Source organism: Colletes gigas, unplaced genomic scaffold, assembly GCF_013123115.1.
Source record: "Colletes gigas isolate AHSC1104 unplaced genomic scaffold, ASM1312311v1 Colletes_gigas_Sc00033, whole genome shotgun sequence".
Lineage (NCBI taxonomy): Eukaryota > Metazoa > Arthropoda > Insecta > Hymenoptera > Colletidae > Colletes > Colletes gigas.
Genome location: NW_025106662.1, coordinates 416,592 through 436,503, shown reverse-complemented (window position 1 = coordinate 436,503; position 19,912 = coordinate 416,592). Strand labels below are relative to the sequence as shown.

At 38.2% G+C, this 19,912-nt stretch overlaps 3 protein-coding genes across 3 annotated transcripts; 1 reads left to right on the top strand and 2 right to left on the bottom strand.

The window, feature by feature from the left end:
* The first annotated feature begins 5,123 nt into the window (after positions 1 to 5,123).
* LOC122402162 (dual specificity mitogen-activated protein kinase kinase 6) lies at positions 5,124 to 7,634 on the top strand. The gene is made up of 7 exons (XM_043404754.1): positions 5,124 to 5,274; positions 5,456 to 5,628; positions 5,834 to 5,999; positions 6,082 to 6,318; positions 6,406 to 6,585; positions 6,668 to 6,885; positions 6,956 to 7,634. Exons 2-7 carry the CDS (start codon positions 5,564 to 5,566, stop codon positions 7,098 to 7,100), a joined length of 1,011 nt encoding a protein of 336 aa, XP_043260689.1. The 5' UTR covers positions 5,124 to 5,274; positions 5,456 to 5,563; the 3' UTR covers positions 7,101 to 7,634.
* Positions 7,635 to 13,902: 6,268 nt separating this feature from the next.
* Positions 13,903 to 14,900, bottom strand: LOC122402179. Its single transcript, XM_043404775.1, has 2 exons — positions 14,651 to 14,900; positions 13,903 to 14,573 (listed from the first exon to the last, which is right to left on the bottom strand). The coding sequence occupies exons 1-2, from the start codon at positions 14,898 to 14,900 to the stop codon at positions 13,903 to 13,905; spliced, it is 921 nt and encodes a 306-aa protein (XP_043260710.1).
* A 1,843-nt stretch (positions 14,901 to 16,743) lies between these two features.
* On the bottom strand, positions 16,744 to 19,102 carry LOC122402178. The gene is made up of 2 exons (XM_043404774.1): positions 18,539 to 19,102; positions 16,744 to 17,028 (listed from the first exon to the last, which is right to left on the bottom strand). The coding sequence occupies exons 1-2, from the start codon at positions 19,100 to 19,102 to the stop codon at positions 16,744 to 16,746; spliced, it is 849 nt and encodes a 282-aa protein (XP_043260709.1).
* Between the last annotated feature and the right edge of the window lie 810 nt (positions 19,103 to 19,912).

The window sequence follows — 19,912 nt, the reverse complement described above, 5'->3', positions numbered from 1 at the left end:
TCAGCGTGGCGTGAGTGATGAGGTCTTTGCCTGCAAGTTCCGAACTTGTTCTGCTCTGCTGGTTCGAATCCTGCTTGAACTTTTTTTTTTTATTTTTTCAATCATACTTTAATCGTACACTAAATATGACATTATATTTTTGTCTGACCTTCGAATATTTTTTTTTAAAGTTAAATTTAACCGATTACATTTAACATATGTTATTTTCAATGTACGAAGTACATGAATCTGGATGGTACTTTTCACAAAAACAGTCAAAACATAAAAATTTCAAACACCACGTACATTTACTGAAAGTTTTGTTTTCACAGAAATAACAAAATTTTGTATTTAACTCTGATGGAAAGACCGCTTCATTTACATTGATAAAATGTGAACGATTTTCGGATAGTCGTACCTTGTAGCTCGTACTTTTTACCTTATACTTCAGGTAAAAAGGGATATAGCTGGGAAAAACAGTTTTATGACATTACCTGCTAACTTATGTTACTGTTCTACAATGAAACGCTATGTTTTGTACCTTTAAAAATATTCGACTATGTCCTTTTAAAATTTAAGATACAACCCATACTTTGTATTAAACTGGCAAACGGGATCACTTTTCCTTTGTTTCTAGTTAGTTCTATTTAGTTCGTCATAACAAATTGATACGGTTATCTCAAAACAATCGAGGAAAATCATTATTAATTAATTTCTGCAATTATTAATTCTACTGTTTTGTTTGTTATAAAAGTAAGTACTCTTCTTATTGAAAAATACCACAGCGTGCTCAATACTGGTAAAGAGTGGAATCTCATTTTAATTTATTAATTTTCAATCTTAAAGTATTTTGATTTTCAAAAATCGTATTAATAATATACATATGTGTGCTCATACATGGGAATAAAAAAAATTTCTTTTTTTTCAATAATTAAAATATGATCAGGAGGTCTTAAAACGTGTATTTCCGTAAAATAAATTTTACAAAATTTTTTTTTCATTATGGGTACTTTGCTTATGTGCGCCTACATAGGTCGGAAAGTAAAAATGCCTGGGCAGTCGAGAATCTCGGCTCGAGAATCCAAATCGTATGCCGTTGACGGGAGGTCGGATTTCAGTTGTTTAGAGCGAGAAGGCAAATGTGAGCCTTTCTCTCTCGACTCCCACGAGGCGATCCGAAATTACTTCGGGCAGCTTCGGAGAATCGAGAAAGAGGGCATGCGTCAGTTTGCCTTTGTCGACTTTCCGAAACTCCACGAGCTCACGTACGCGTATCTGGCATGTCGCGTGTGCACCCGGCGGTGCTTTTCTGGCATCTCTGGGGGTAGATCTCCGATCGAAAACGATCCGGACGAATGGGGCAGGGCACAAACCCCGATTGGACCAGGACAACCCAGAGGAAGGATCGAGAATATTCCGGAAAAGGGACGAACGCCTAGGACGACGAGAGGATTTTCGCGGAGGGCGCAGAACGATTTTCAATCTCAACCGAGTTGTACCTAAAAGTCGTACACCGAGTTAACTCCAACGAATAAATTTTGCCAAAGTATTTTTGAACGTATCGAGTAGTTTGATTTCTTGCGCGCCTCGCCGGCAGAGCTGTTCAGCGCTTCACGGGCACCAACCCACCTCTTTTTCCCCTAAACCGCAAATTCGGGACGCAACATGGCAGAGTAGCGATGCGAGCGACAGTGATGCCAGAAAAGCACCGTCGGGTGCAAACTCACACATGCCAGAAATACGCATACGTGAGCTCGTGGAGTTTCGGAAAGTCGACAAAGGCAAACTGACGCATGCCCTCTTTCTCGATTCTCCGAAGCTGCCGGAAGTAATTTCGGATCACCTCGTGGGAGTCGAGAGAGAAAGGCTCACATTTGCCTTCTCGCTCTTAACAACTGAAATCCGACCTCCTGTCAACGGCATACGATTTGGATTCTCGAGCCGAGATTTTCGATTATTGTTATCCTTTAAGACGTCGGGAAAAGGCGAGGTCTCAAGCCGAGGCGTTCAAAAGGGACCACGTCTGGTCTTCGTTCGTCAGCATTCCCACCCCTACCGATGGGGAAGAAGGCTGACGACAAAGGCGAGGGACTAGGCCCAGGACGGGGCACATTCGTTTTTCCGACGCCGGAAGGAGAACCCGAATAAAGCGCAGATACGAATACCCTGCGTATTTCTTCATTCCTAGTACCATTCCACGTGTCATTCTAATAATCCATTGTTGTTATTTATTGTTGAATAAAGTTTATTGTTAAAAATACATAAACTCTCTACACCGAATGATCACGAAATATATACGTGTGCTCGTAGATTAATTCCACCAACGAAGAGAGCCACAGCAGCCACGGGGGCGGCGTTGCTTCTTTTGCGGCAAGACAGCGGAAATCTCGATTTCGATTGGCAGAGCCCGAACTCCAAGTAATTGTGTGTCTGCGGGTGCCGGCCGACGTAAAAGGATCGCGAAACGGCGAATTTGTTGGCGACGACCGGGGCGACGGGTTCTCTTAGGCATTTAAATTTTACGAGTACGTCGATTCGCTACTATTTTCCCAGGCGAGCTTCGACGCTCAGTAGCCCGGTAGAATAGTAGAATATTCTGTGGTCCTTGAATATTCTTTTAAATGTCGTGGACGGGTTTCGACGCTGAATAACCCACTGGATAAAAAAATATTAAAAGACTCTACTTTGATTTATATATATGTATACATATATTCTTTTAGACATTGGGGACGGGCTTCGACGCTCAATAACTAGAGTTTCTGATTTTGAACGTGTATTGAAGATACACGTGTAGTTAATATATGCGTATCTTAATCCGTGTACTTTTCAATACACGGGTACACGGGTATTGAAATACACGGATACACGTGTATTGAAGTATATGGGTACACGGATCATAATATCTATACATGTATCCGTTTATTGAGGTTCGCGGATACACGTGTCGAAATGTACTGTTTCACATGTATTACCCGTACCGCAAGTTTTATTTTATAATTAAATATCAGAATATTTAGATGTGTAAATTGTTTATGAGACTTAATTTACTGGGTAGTAGGTGAAAATAAGAAACATTATGGTTTTGGTTAATAAAGTTCAATTTATTAAATTTTTGTTTTGAGATAAGAAAAATTTTTGTTTTGGTTTTTTTTTTATACAACGAAATCACCGATAAGAATGATGTTTATATTCAAATTGAAACATATATGACCGAGCCACAATTACGCTTTGATTTAAATCCATTTGAATGGTGGAAAGCTAGGGCAAACAAATATCCAGCAATTTCCGAAGTTGCCAAAAAATATTTAACAATTCCAGCAACCTCGGCGATGTCGGAACGATGCTTTTCATGCGCTGGAAATATTGTAACAAAAAAAAGAAACCGTTTGCTTCCAGAGAATGTTAACACCTTAGTTTTCTAATCTCAAAACAAAAATTTAATAAATTGAACTTTATTAACCAAAACCATAATGTTTCTTATTTTCACCTACTACCCAGTAAATTAAGTCTCATAAACAATTTACACATCTAAATATTCTGATATTTAATTATAAAATAAAACTTGGGGTACGGGTAATACATGTGGAACAGTACATTTCGATACGTGTATCCGTGAACCTCAATAAACGGATACATGTATAGATATTATGATCCGTGTACCCATATATTTCAATACACGTGTATCCGTGTATTTCAATACCCGTGTACCCGTGTATTAAAAAGTACACGGATTAAGATACGAATATGTTAATTACACGTGTACACGTATATATTAGATACACGTGAAATCAAGATCGCTATCAATAACCCACTGTCTAAAAGAATGTTGAAGACTCTATTTTAATTTTGACACGTATGGTATTGCCGTTCAGAGAATTGGATTAGGAAAAGGAATTAATTGATCACCACTAAAATTTGATTACTTTGATTTATTTTTCAAATGTAAGCCCTTGCACGGCTCTGCGATATAAGACAACCGAGTAATCAGAAGAGTGGCAGACCTTCCCCTGTGCTCCAGTCTCCTTGCAATACCAGGTATCCCCGAGTATCACCGGCTGAGACTTCGCGCCCAGGAGCGTTCTTATGTTCCTCCGGTCACCTGCGCCGGATGGAGATAACATTCTTTGATTTGTTTACTAGCAATCACGCTCGGCTAATATCCCACGTCCAGCTCGCTTCAAAGGTATATAAAATCTATATTTCTTAATTTTATTTTTATTTGTATTACTTTTGTTGCGACCCAATCTGCGGTCTAGGGGGATAAGGAGGTAGGTTGGTACACGTGGAGCGCTGACCACTCTGCTCGATGAGACGCGCAAAATAAAACTTGGAAAAGTTTCAGTGTAACTTCAACGATTTTATTTATTAGGAGTCTACTCGGTAATTTGACAGACTGTACGATAATTTTAATGTTCTCTCTACTCTCTCGAGAATTGATCTGATCTTCCGCGAAAATCTTCTCGTGGTCCTCGGCGTTTGTCCCTTCTCCAGGAAGATTTTAAATCTTCTCTCCGGGTTGTCCTAATAAAATCGAGGGTTGAGCCCTACCCCGTCCGTCAGGATCGATCGGCGATTCAACTCTGAGCCGCGTGGAGGTGGAAGCTACGCGGCTATGCTCGTAGCAGGCATATGTGGTAAAGGAAAGCATGAAAGTCCAGAGAGAAAACAAAGCTAGCCAGCGAGCTAAAGCAATCTTTAAGAAAATTTATGACCTTCTTGGAGAAAATGAACGAAAACGCGAAATGAAGTACCGTGTGGGCCCCGTTGTGTTTCAAAATCCTTGCGAGATTTAGCAGAAATAGAAATTCGTCAGAAGACGACGAAAAGTCCGCCTTTAGAAAATAAACCAAATATTTCTAAGGAATACCTTCTTTTCACTCTTGACCCTTGACTTTCCCTGCTTGATCGCCCACGTTGGATCTTATACAATAGCGATGTACATTATATGACGCTGGTTCGTTTGAATCTCGCTCCAAATTTTAATGGATTTATATGATCGCGCACTCGATGGTCATTAATTGAGTTTCCATTAATTCCCGTCTCGGCGCTATATGTACTAAGCCCAAATTCACGCGATAGCGTAACAAATTATTCGTATGTTTCTCTGCCGAAAATTTATATAATGCGCCTAGAACGATTAAGTTTCTAGAGAGACCAGATTGAATTTAAAAACGTAGTGGCTGTTGTGAGCAATTTCAAGCGACTGTTTGAGTTTACTGAAAACTTCATATATGGGCAACGGAACTTTAAAGTTTTATCATTATTTTCGTAAAGTATCATCATGTTATTAACAAGGTATTGCACGAATTATTTTCAATGATACAATAACAAGAATAATTTTCAGTACAATTTTATTTCACTCGTATGTTTTCGTGTATTTGCTTACAATAAATTTATAGCATAACCTTCGACTTTCGACATTCTTCCAAACATTGTCTCAGCACTTAAAGATACATGTACTTTTATTTCTTTACAGAACACGTATACAATATTCATTACAACTTATTTAAACATGTATTATATTCAATTGTATCCACTGCCACGCTTGCAGACTTAGTAACATTTATTAATTGTATATCAAATCATGGCTCTGCGTCGAGGGAAGAGAAACTTGAAACTGCAGGTCACAGAAGGGACGCCTGTGCCTGTGTAAGTAATTTTATGGTTGTGTGTTTTCTCTATTACGATATTTATTTTTAATATTGTTGAATTAATACAGTGTCTGCAATATTTTAATTGAAATACATATAAGATATTTTTACATGCAAGAGAAACAATTTGTTAAATATTATTTGTTGTTTTCATAAATTTAATGTTTTGTAAAATAAGAAATTAAGGTGTATATTATATATAGCACACCACCAAGAAATTTGGACAAAAGAACTACGATAACAATAGGTGAGAAGACATTTGTAGTAGAAGCAGATGATTTAGAAACTATCTGTATCCTTGGACGTGGAGCATATGGTATTGTGGATAAAATGCGACACAAACAAAGTGGTACCATTATGGCAGTTAAGGTATTATGTATAACTGTATATATGGATGTATCATGTTAATTCATTCTTTACATATTTCTAGCATATATTATTTATTTCATAGAGAATAACTGCTACAGTCAATACACAAGAACAAAAACGATTACTTATGGATTTAGATATTTCCATGCGTAGTTCTGCATGCCAATACACGGTACAGTTTTATGGAGCATTATTTAGAGAAGGAGATGTTTGGATATGTATGGAAGTTATGGACATGAGTCTTGACAAATTTTATACAAAAGTGTACAAGCATGAACGTGCCATTCCTGAGGATATCTTAGGAAAAATTGCTTTTGCAGTAAGAAATAACAGAATAATTGCTGTAGAAATCTTATTCTTCATTGTGTAAAGCACTTACAATTTTGATTTTATGTTATGTTTATAGGTAGTAAGTGCATTACATTACTTATATTCACAGTTACGAGTGATTCATAGGGATGTAAAACCTAGTAATATTTTAATTAACCGGAAAGGAGAAGTTAAAATCTGTGATTTTGGTATTTCTGGTTATCTTGTAGATTCTGTTGCTAAAACAATTGATGCTGGTTGTAAACCATATATGGCTGTATGTAACTTTTAAATGTATGTCATAGAGAGTACCTATTTTTATCTATTCAATAAATTCTCCATCCTGACCTTTTTTTCAGCCAGAAAGGATAGACCCGTCGGGTAATCCTTCACAGTACGACATCAGATCCGATGTTTGGTCGTTAGGTATATCTCTTGTTGAGTTAGCAACTGGAAAGTTTCCTTACGAATCTTGGGGTACGCCGTTTGAGCAACTTAAACAAGTTGTAAAGGACGAAGCGCCAAAGTTACCTGCTGGTACATTTTCTACTAATTTTGAAGAATTCATCAACAAATGGTAAGCAGAATTACTTCTAATGGAATTATGTACTCTGTGCACGTAATTTCATTGATTGTTAATATTTCAGTTTAATGAAAGATTATACTGGCCGTCCAAATTACAATCAATTGTTGGAGCTTAATTTTATCACTGAGCATGCCAAGAAAGATACAAATGTTGCAGAATTTGTTGGAGAAATTTTAGACTTACCTGAAGTTGAACAGTCAGTGTAGCATACAAATATTTTTGACATCATGTATTACATGTTCTTTAATGTAACTTCGTATTGCGCGTCGAAGTTAGTTAATCGATTTACTATATCCACTTTTATAAATCGTATTGATCACTCATCAGAAAAAAAGTGAATTGAGATTTAGCGTTAAAAGAGGATATATAGAACTTTTGTTTAAAGAATAATTCCATCAAAAGTTCAGTTTTTTTATTTCTCCAATATGAAATTTATATATTCGTCGTTAATAATCCTCTCGGAATAATAGATACTCTTCAACGAGGAAGTACAATTATGTAAATAATATACAAATATTTTTTACAAATGTAACAATTGATTGTCACTGTAGCAATATAGCAAAAAAAAATTCAAATAAATATTTGTTTAATCGCTAAGTATTTCCATATAACTCAATGTACACTTTCGTAGAAAAAGAATATATTACACTTGTACAATGTAATAATGCAGCAATGTAATTGTAATAAAAAATTATATACTACAATAGCGATATTAATATAAATAGTGCAATCAACAATAACAGTCACATTTATAAAGAAACTGTAAAAATCATGTAGTTTTACAATAATTGTAACTAGAGAAATGTAAATCCAATTACATGTTTCTTTTATACATATTGTAATTGTGTAACAAAGATTAATTACCAATAAACATAATTATATAATGTATTGGAAGCTTGAAGTAGTATAAAAACTCTGTCTCCGATTGGATGATTTTACATTAAAGATTATAATATGTGATATGAATCTGTAATTTAGAAGACTTTAAATACAACTGTAACAATGTCATGATTTATGAACTCATTTTATACAATTTATTTCTTTTAAGAAACAGGTAAAATGTTTATATACATATGAATACTGTATATAATGGTTTACCTATTCAAAATATTTATTTTATCCACGTTTTTTGTTTTATGTACATATGATGAACAAAATTAAATAACCTGAAAAGGTATACATACAAAACCACATTTTTTTTTATCTTCTAACAGTACTTATAACTGCAAAAAAATAAAATATACATCTACATGTATAATGTGCAAATGTAAATACATTAATAAATATTATGTATCTTCAATCTCAAGCGGAAATTGGCGGCATTATAACTGTTCCATCACATTCAAGAGCAATCTTCACGCCTAGTACAAAAAATCCGATACTTTTAACTATTGACCTGTAATAAAAAAGTAATTTTTTATAGTTTTAATTCATTTTTATTAATTCATATCTAATATAAAGAAAAATGTTTCACTTTACAAGGTACGCTAGTTCTGGAACACAAATGTGATATTAATATTAATATAATGTTGAATATACCATTTAAAAGGGTCGTGATAAATCTGCTTTACGAATCTCACAATACGTGCCATCATGTATGCTGTGTATCTTTAAAAAGAAACTTTCGTTTGTTTCGAACGCTGCTGCTTAAGCAATAATCGAACTTGAAATTACTTGAAGTTGTACTATTAAAAGAATCCCACTTTAGCGTAGCTTGTTCACAATTTGAGTATTTCGAGTATGGAACGTGTTGGTTGGAAGTTGGAACCTTAGATCATATATATGAACTAAGATTGGAACCATACATTGATTATATTATAGCAAAGAGTAGAATACCAGACATAAAGAAGTACAACTCTCTGTTTAGAGAGAAATGAAATGATCAATTTAATAAATGTTCATTTGGCAATTATAGGGAAATCTAAGTTTTGATTAGGTGATTGAAATTAGAACAAGTGTTGGATACCATTTCGATTATTGTTTAAATATCGTACATTATATTGAAAAATAGATAATTAATAATCAACTTGTCTATGAAATAGATTACAAATTATCGTGATATATGATCGGGATTGTAGAATAGAAAGGAAATTAACCAATCAAAGTTGTAAACAATTTTTATGCTCGTTTGGCTTTAGAGGACTCTATACTTCACCTACCTTCATCTGTAATCGCTCACGACGATTAACGTGTCATAATTATTTAAATTGGCTCGTTAAGAAGGTCATGTTCATTTCCGTTAGCGAACGTCTTTTAAGATCAGCGTTCATGGCAGTAAATAACATATGTATGAAATTAGTAGATAATGTTCTACTCAAATATACGAGGTATTTTACTCTTAAGGAGCATATACATACATACATATGTATGTGGCGGCTCACATTCCACTCGGAATGTTGGCGCCTAGGAACGTCAGGCGGCGCTGCAAGCGTCAGGAAAAAGGTTTCCACTCTTGATGGAAAGAAAGCAAAAAAACAGAAGATAGACAAAACAACTGCCGTCCTCGTTCAGATTCGCTTGCGACTGCTCGTACTAAAATAAAAAGATTATTATTGTTATTTATTGTTATCCATTGTGTTATTGTTATTGTTAAAAATATATAAACTCTCTACACCGAACGATCACAAAATATATACGTGTGCTCGTGGATTAATTCCACCAACGGAGAGAGCCAAATGTATGCTAGGAACCGGAAAATTGTATAGCCTTTGCCATATAGCCATTTTTTAATAGCAGAGGAAAATTTAAAAGTCTGAAAAAATTTGAGAATACTGTATGAGAGGAATGACCGAAACGGGTCGACATCGCGTTGTTTAAAAATCGTGACCTAGACTAAACCCGAGCAACGAACTCGGAAGGCCACGGCCTTCCGAAACAGGTGCGAATGTATCAATATGAGTGTGCAATAATACAAAAACGATGGAAGCGTATGTGAATGAAAAAGAAAGAGAGAATGAGCGCGGACGACGAATAGAAAAAGTGTGAACGTCAGGAAAGGAATCGTCTTTTGAGAGTCTTGCGGAAATACCCACGAAAGTGGCAATTATACTTTATTCCAATTCAACACGGCTCTTTTATTTACCCTTCCGCACCCTGTCCCTACAATAGTGTCCTATTTCTCCTCTTTGTTTAATAATTTAAAAAAACGCTGACTCATTAAAATCAATCATATGAAAATGAAACACCGTCCCTGCTGAAAATAAAAGATTGGAAAATTTTTCTTCTTTCAATGAAGGAAACTCTTTTACTTAATCTTTTTCGAAGGCAAAAACAAAAAAGTCGATTTCGCCACGACAACAATGGTTGGACGCGACGCATGGACGTTCCCCCGAAATAGGGAATCGGTTTTTGTTTTCCAGAGAAGCGAGCGAGGCGATCGAAAACGCGAAAAACGTTAGCTGATTAACGAAGAGAATCGCAAGGTTCTGTAAGAAATAAAAAGACACAACAGTCTCACTCCGACTGCGGAATCAATCGGACGTGTTAATGTTAGCTCGTACCGTCACGCGTGCCGTAGTTTCAGTGTTGGTACAATCACCACTACATAAACCTCTGACATAGGTATTCGTACGCCGTACGTATCACCATGTCACCGACAGTAAACCGTTGCAGTGACAAATCCCAATCTGTGTATCCCTTCCAAACTAACGAGAACCAAAATATCCAATCGGAAAATAGCCAAATAACCAAAAAATTTAATATGACCGAAACCAAAACCTCATACGCCAACATAACAAAACATCAATACACACCAACCCAAGATCAAGCTATTATTCTGCAATCAATCGATGGAATCATCATTAAGGAGTATGTCTGGGCAATCGGGAACATAACAGGACCCAAAGCTATAAAAAATCTATCAAGGATCTCCAATGGAAGAATCTATATGTACCTAGATAGCAAAGAAACGGTTACAAACCTAACCTCTAAAAACAAAACAATTGCAATAAATAACGTAAATATAGAAATCCGCCCAATGGTACTACCAGCTGTAAGAATCATACTATCAAATATCGCACCTATAATACTCAACACAGCTATTGTTGCGACGCAGGATGACGATCGGTCTTGGTGAAACGCGATCGTTTGCGGTCGCTAATTCTCCGTACAAATTAAGGTGCGAAAGGTGTGAAGGGATGTGATTTTTGACACAGTAGATTAACAGTTAACTAGTTTAATTGACACACTGATGCTACAGGTATGTCTGCGTTCGGAGTGGTCTTTACGTGTGGTCTGTCTGCTGGTTGATTGATTGACTGATTGACTGACCGACTGACCGACTGCTTTCGTGATATACGGATAAAGAGCCCCCTAGGCGATCGGGGCCCTGGCTTATATACCCCTGGTCCCGATCGTCCTTTGGTTTTCCTTCGCGCCGGGTGCAAAAGTTCTCGGCGCATGTCGTGGAACATTCTCGGTCCTTCGAGGATCGCGAATATTCCGCGACACGCGCAGCCGATCGATCTTGCGCCCGGCCTGAATCGGTTGCACACGGCACCGTTTTTAATGGGCCTCAACAGCTATCGAAAACGTTTTCAGAACAAACAATATCAAATTATACTCAAAAATAACCTCATTAAAAGCAAGAATCGTTGACCCAGACCTGTCGCATATTCTAAGCTTCAGGAAACAAGTCTACGTAGATCCAGAAGATGCAAAATAAATCCCGGGCTACTTTCTTATTACTGTAGGATTCTCTGGAAACGGGGAGGTTAAATAAAATGTAACCCGCTGGTATATACATATATATATGTGTATCTATTATATTTTAACAACGCGACTTCTCGCACCAACTCGCCAAGACTCTCCGACGTGAACTCGCAACGATCTGATCTACGCACGGCACGGTGCTCGTCTTAAGAACGGTTCGATTTAACAATCGACGATCGCCCTAACCGAAAAGGGCGATTGCACGCCGTGTGCAAACCACGACGTGTGCAACGCTGAACCGTTAACGGATTCCCAAACATATCGGCGCCGGTCTGTCGCAGCATGACCTGGTCGCCAGCACACGCACACGCACTCACCCCACATTACGTTAGAAAATAACACCTACAGAATATTCGCTACCACGGAAAGACAGACATGCTTCAGGTGCAACCAAGAAGGACATATTGCTACGCAATGCCCTAACAACCAAAATCCAAACGGAACCAGCTCACCAAAAAATGCCAACTTTCAACTCTTCCCATCGCCCCACACCGAAGATCGGCCTAAAGAAACGGAACTAGAAATAGAAATGCCAAATACACCTGAACACATGGAACCAATCTCGCTAGACGACTCTAACACAACAGAACTAACAGCAAGAAGATTAGATAACTCGATTGTAGATAAAATAAGTAGCAAAAGACAGTTATTCACAACTCCAGAAGAAAGTAACACAAAACCAGTAAAACTAAGCGATCTTGAATTCAAATCACCAGGCGCAATATCCAGAAAACCTCATAGAAACCCTGAACCAGTCTCTAAGAAAACAAAACGGCCCCCATCACCCGCCTTTTCGCTAAACAAAATCGACGACATGATGGAACCAGCCAAAAACTACATTGAAGACCAAGGAAACAACCACGTGCTAAGTTATATACAATTTAAAAGCTTCCTAGAAAACTCAATCACAGCCCCAAACCCTTTAGAAATTTCAAAAACATACACAACCAACACTCTCGTCTTAGCTGGAATGATTCTAAAAATCCATCCCTTGCTTAATGAACGTAGCATGAAAAACAGACTACACAGACTACACAAAAAAATAATCCAGAACTCCTCAACGAAAACAGCTGCCAACTGGTCATCGGAAATGGAGAGTGACTCCTCTTAACCACAAGGAAACATATTATTGAATGGAATATAAATAGTTTTTACACGCAATACGAACAACTCAGCTCCTTCTTGACCAACACAACCCATCCATCATTTGCCTACAAGAGACAAACCTCAAAAAACACCACCTCCCAAGACTCAAAGGGTTCGTTATCTTCAACAAAAATAGAGACTGCGATAATTACGCGAGTGGGGGAGTACTCATCGCAGTATCCAAAAAATTCAATGCCGTCAAAATTCCGTTAAACACAAACCTAGAAGCAATCGCAGTTACAGTACTACTTCCAAGCAAGATACACATATGGAACATCTACCTCCCGAAAAGCCATACCATAACCCCAACTGACTTAGAAGCGCTTACAAACCAACTTCCAACACCCTTCATACTAATGGGCGACTTCAATAGTCACCATTATATTTGGGGGCCGTACAAAATAGACGGCCGCAGGAAAATAATTGAGCATCTACTCGAGGACCCCGACATCATTCGGAATCGGGAGTACTGGGTTGAAGTGGTTAGTCACCACTGCTAAAAAGCGTCCCTGAATAGCGATATTCATGATGAACAGTTCATCTGCGGCCGCAGCATCGATCACGTGAACCTTTTGTTTATATTTCCTGACAATTCTCATTGAACCGGATATATGTTCCTGTTGAAGATTTTTGAATAGGTCTCTTGCATGTTCTTTATGATTTCGCAGTTTTTCTTATCTATAGATGCTAAGACTTTAATCACGCTCATGGAAATCGAAAAGATGGCCAACTTGAACATGATGTTGTAGTGAATATAATTCATGGCTCTAAACATGGCGGACGCCTCGGCAGTGAAAATCGTAGCTTGTTTAGGGTGGTCCTTCTTGGCTCTGCTCCTGGATTGATTTTCAAGTGTCTGAATATGTATTTCTCCCAAAAGTGTAATCAAATTTTAAAGTGTAAAAAATTCATAAATATCTGTTTCTTTTCGTACAGATGTACGAGGATCTCCCGTAAATAAAATTAAATAAAGAAAGGTAGGAGAAGAGGATTGGATGTAAGAGGAAGTATCAAAGAAGTAAAGGAAAGCTCACGTAACTCTACGGGGAACCAGTAATTAAATACATACATACATAAGCAATAAGCAATTTATTGCTTAAGCATTTATTGAAATATACAATTTTTATATTAGCAGTTTTGACATTGTAAAGTTTAATCAGTTTTGTCTGCTTGAGTCATTATAGTAAGTAAATTGGCTAATTCTCTCAAATTCTTGATATCTTCAGAATTACCTTCAAACGTGTTCAAATTTTGTGATGTATTACATTTATGTACTTGTATATCGCCAATAACTATGCCCATGTCTTTTAATAGGTTAGAACCGAAAATATCGAAAAATCTAGTTGTCGGAATTGTTGGATCGTTATAGTGAAGGGTAGTAAGATTTAAATATTCTTGGGCTATTGGCAATTTTGTTTCCCAATTCTCGAAGAATTTTTGGTTTGAAAAAACCGTTGCGACGTATGGATTATTATTTTTTATTTTCAACACTCCAAATTGCGAGCCTTCCTTATTCGCATAAATTTGAATCCTGCTCGTTCCAGCTTGATCATACACATCGCTATACAGATACTGTTTCTGAAATAGATCCTTTGGAATATCAGCAAGATACACATGCATTGAAATTTTATTTCCGAACTCGAATCCGTGTTTTCTATAGTGATATACAGCCAAATATTCATGATCAAACTTTAACTTGACATTTTTCAAGATATCTGTAGCTATTCCACAATCTTTTTTAACGTCGGCCACAAATTGTTTTCTGGTATCGGGATTTTTTTGAAATTCCGCCAAATATGAACGATACTGTGATCTGGATTTTCCTAAAAAGAAGAAAAAGAGGCATAAAATTAACGTCTATGATGATTTCAAAAGCGAGTCTAACGTTGTTTGATTGTACCGTGACTTTCTAATGCAATCAATTCAATGATAGCACCGAATGTATGAACGTCATGGCAGCCTAATTCTTTCGCTGCCGCGGCGGCGGCATAAATGATATCTTTATCGTAATTCCTCGCTGTATCGCTGAACACTGTCCGCATTCGATCTATCTCAGCACCTGTTAAGCCGCGTCCCCACTGGGTCGGCTTTTGCCGTTCGGCACGGCCGATCGGCAAAAGCCGAGAATTGCGTCTACACTGCGTCCGCATCTGTCATCTAGCACGGCCGATCGGCACCCTAAGTACTTCTCGGCAAAGCCAAACACTGCATCGTCTTGGATAGCATGGCTTGAAAAGCCGACCGGCATGCCGACGAGTCGATCGGCACGATGTCGGTAACCATCAAAAGAGATCGTGCCAAGACACGAGAGCACGAAAGTTTCATGTCAATTTCGTTCCAAAACCATCATCGAGATACAAAGATACAGGAACTTTAAACGTTAATAACTTTTTAACAAAGCCTCCATCAACAAATTGGTATTCTTTCGCGATCGAACGGAAAATTTCACAGCGCGACGATTGCTACCTCCAGTTCTGAAAGGCCCAGGCAGGGCCATAAAGCCCCGTCTTGTAACCAAATATGGTCATAGGCGAAAGATTTTTTCCTCGTGCCCATATTTTTGCATAGTCGATGTTTCCGGAGCCCGTTTCTTCCTCCGATACGCGATTTTGGGGGTGTCAACCGAATTTGGTATTAACTTTTAGCTCGACCGATTGGTCATCGACTAAGGGAAGGAGGACCCATTTTCACACCCCGTTTGGGAGGAAAACTCTTTCCTCATACCTGAACGTGGTGGAGGAAGACTTCCAGGTCACCCCCAGAACGAGGGTGCCCGAGGTTTTCTCCCCAAGTCGAAGGCTACGTTAATTTATCGAAGAAAAAACGGGACTCCGGATTAGGACGCGACGAGTGGCCGCGCGTGTTTGACAGCTGTTTTATGGCTATACACAACGATTTGCAATTTTTTTTCTCCGTTGAAAAATTTAGACACCTAATTGGATTTTCAGTAAGGAATTTTTTTCTCGAAAGTGCGTACGATTTTGGAGGTATGTGTAATGATAAAAAATGATTGTAATTGATCCCCGCAACCGAAAATAATTTTTTTAGAACGATTTGAAAAATTTTTTTTCGCCGAAAAATTTCAGCACCTACTCGATTTTTTTTCTCGAAAGTAGATAGGATTTCGGAGGTATGTGTACTCACCAAAAATGATTGTAGTTGACCCCCGCAACCGAAAATAATTTTTCCAGAACGATTTGAAATTTTTGAATTTAATTGTTAATAACTTTTTAACAAAGCTTCCATCAACAAATTAGTATTCTTGATTTTCGTCTTATTTTGGCCTCTACTATCGCTCATTAAAATTTTTGCTAGAGGTGGCCGAACACCCTGTATATTCTTCTGCTACGTAAACTCGGACGCATCCAAAATCTTCGTTTTTTAGGCATTTTTTTTGCATTTGCTATTACTATAACTGCAGCAGCACCAGTTATTACTTCGTCGTCACTGTACATTTTTTGTGTACTGAAATGGCTTTGCCGCGGTGCATAGCAGTGGCACGGCCGTGCCGCCTTTTGCCGAACGCTGTGCCGATCGGCAAATGCCGAGCCGTGCCGACCCAGTGGGGACGCAGCTATCGGCAAATGCCGAGCCGTGCCGATCCAGTGGGGACGCAGCTTTAGATCTGCGAATATCGGTTTGTTGTTTATTTTAAAGTTCTTCAAGCCGTCTGGGTCCGTTCCAAATACCTCTGCCATCTTAACCAGAGTTTCTTGGCGCCTGACTTCCAAAGCTATACATTCGTTTTTCATAATTTCATTAGAATATTTTCCATATTGTGGATGGTTCTTATCCATTTTCGTGGCCCTCAACAACTATTTTATCCTATCCGGTCTGATTTGGTTAAATCTGAATTTTTAATTTTAGGAAAGAAGAAATATTTTAATTAGGAGAATAAAACAGCAAAACTATCAAAAGATAATATGATTTTAGGAAAGAAACGTTCCCCAAAATAAACATATTATAAAAATGAGACGAAAGATGTTCACATGCTCACCGATTAGGATTTATTTTCAGTTCATCGTTAATGATGAAGATTCCCACAGTGTTGTCGATTATTTTGATAGAAGTCTCGGGCCCAACTGATTTGAAAAATGTTTCAGGATCATAGATAGTATTAATAGTCCTGGTAATATTCGCACCACTCTTTATGTTCTTATAATTGTCGTCGATAAATTTCTGGAAAGTTTCCTGTGCAACAGCATCGGTCATCTGAGACTTATACTCTTGAAAATATTGGGCTTGCGCTTTCTTGATAATTCCGTTTGCTGTTTTTGGCTGTATAAGCGTATGTGAAAAGAAAAATACGGATACAGACAACTACAAGAAGTCCAATGGTTGCATTTGTTCCCTCCTGCTTCTTATCATACAAAGTTTTAAGTCCGATTAATACTGCGGAAGTATCTATAGTTACAGCTGTTATATTCAAGAAAGTTGCACCAACTCGTTGCAAGGATGTAAAAGTGCGTTCTGTTCGTGCACCGGCTATTAATTTACCATTGACTACGCTTGTTCCTATGTGTAAAGGTAGCATAATTATGTTCAATGCGCACATCATTGATTCCATATCGAGCAGACTTTCGCCGTGAGTTCCTTTGTCTACCAACTGTTGGACGCTTCTCACGGCTCCGTATGCCGCGCTTGTTGTACTAGCTATTCCTATGGTTGTAAGCGTGAGAGGAGCCAGTGGAGTAAACAAAGAAGCCACTCCAACCCCTGTTCCGATAAGTCCAGTCACTCCACTAGTAAAATCCAGTGTTCTTCCTATACGCGAACTCAGATCGCAAGCTGGCGATGTACCGATTTCCAAAGGACAATGTTAAGTCATAGAGGGGTTTACTGACCCAAGAGCGTACAGCCTATGCTATACACCGTTGGAAAGGTCTCGCCAAGGCGAATCGACTGATACCGTTTTTAACTTCGATATCAGATGGGATCATGTCGAAAAATGGCCTCAAAGTTCGAGATTTTGCGGTTTTGAACAAAAGAATCCGGTCGTAAAAGCCCATCCGGCCCGAGGGACCTCGGGTAGGCACCTGAGGGAAAACCGAGCGGTGTAAGCGATACTCTAGCAGATTGGGACGGCAAATGTGCCCCACCACCTTCATTTCAGTGCCGTGTTGGGCCTGCGTTTGCCGCATGGGCCCCGTTCGAAATGCCCAGGGCGAAATCGCCAATGGATCAGTTGTTTTTCATGAACATAATATATTCATGATAGACGATTCGCAGGTATAAGTTGGGAATGTGCAGGTTAGTATTCAGACTAATGCGTCACTTACAATAGTGAATGGAGTGACATTTTATTGATTGAACGAAACATAATGATGTGAATACTGAATACTAACCTGCACATTCCCAACTCATACCTGCGAATCGTCTATCATGAATATATTATGTTCATGAAAAACAACTGATCCATTGGCGATTTCGCCCTGGGCATTTCGAACGGGGCCCATGCGGCAAACGCAGGCCCAACACGGCACTGAAATGAAGGTGGTGGGGCACATTTGCCGTCCCAATCTGCTAGAGTATCGCTTACACCGCTCGGTTTTCCCTCAGGTGCCTACCCGAGGTCCCTCGGGCCGGATGGGCTTTTACGACCGGATTCTTTTGTTCAAAACCGCAAAATCTCGAATTTTGAGGCCATTTTTCGACATGATCCCATCTGATATCGAAGTTAAAAACGGTATCAGTCGATTCGCCTTGGCGAGACCTTTCCAACGGTGTATAGCATAGGCTGTACGCTCTTGGGTCAGTAAACCCCTCTATGACTTAACATTGTCCTTACATCGCCTTTCTCATCGAATTTGTACCTGCTGCCCTTAGAACACGTGTAAAAGCCTGGCTTTGGATAACAATATAACAACATTGGTAGTTTATTGTTTTCTTTCCAATCGTTCCAAGATTGGTACACGCGGAAATTCGTATCGACGTAATAGCTTTCTTCTGTTGTTTCGTTTATACGTATACGAAATATCGGAACGTAAAATTGCTTATCGTATTGCTTGCAACATACGAAAATAATGCCAACATGCAACGACTTACAGCCCGAGTGATTTTTGTGCACTTCTATGATCTTGTCTTTGATTTTGTCGCCTGAATCACGTTTATCTTTATCATACGCGTTTTCGATATTGCTAAAGTTGTCGTTTGCATCCTTTGGAGGACCAAATAAAGCATAACAAACTTTTGTGCTTAATAACTCGTATTCCTTTTTTTGGTAAACGTCCCATTGTTTACCTTCGAAAGTTAAATAGAACATTTGCTGGATCTCGCGTGCTGTCTTTGTCCATTTCTTGGTCTCTGGTTCATCCCACACAGATGGGTATAACTCCGTGAGCGTTTCGAACATTTCCTTAAACTGCTGAAAGCATTACGTTACTTTTATATGCCAGCATCACGAATAAATGAATATACCTACATGTTTTGTAAAAAAATCTATTTAATCTACATAATTACGTATCAATTTGAATTACACAAAACGAAGAAAGAATGGATTATTTGTAATGTTTGTAGACTTCAAACTATAATCGTTCGTATGACGAGTTCTTTAAATTCTTTGACAACTATAGAATACGATACATGTAGATAGATATTTGGTCAATCGATACGGACGCATATTAAAACGTCTACATCTTTCGTACCTTTTTTTTATTCCCTCCTGAATTCATTTCTACAAAATGGAATACATTAAATTTACGCCTAAATACTGCTAATCATGCAATAGAATTTTATTTTTAATCATTGCCCTTTAAAAACCTATGGAGACTAGGCTATGAACATATACAGGGTGTCCACGCTAAAGTGTGACAGTCGCGATATTTCAATAACTGTTGATGATACGAAAAAATTGTTTATATGTAAATTGCAGGATAAAATGAGATCTCTATAAGTAACAAAATCGATTGTGAATCCAATAAACTCCTTAATACCTTCCATCGTATCAGAAAACATTAAATCATAAAATTGTTTCTTCTTATCGCCACTATTGTTTCCAAAATCGTCCATGATATAGTAGTGCCCACTTAAGTAGCACGTAAGTGTCGAGCGTAACTTGACACCGGTCGTTATCGATACATTGTATACGAGGTCTGTCACAAAAATATCCGACCTTCCTTCATATTTCCCCGTTGGTGTTATCCTGCGTCATCGGGCTACTGGC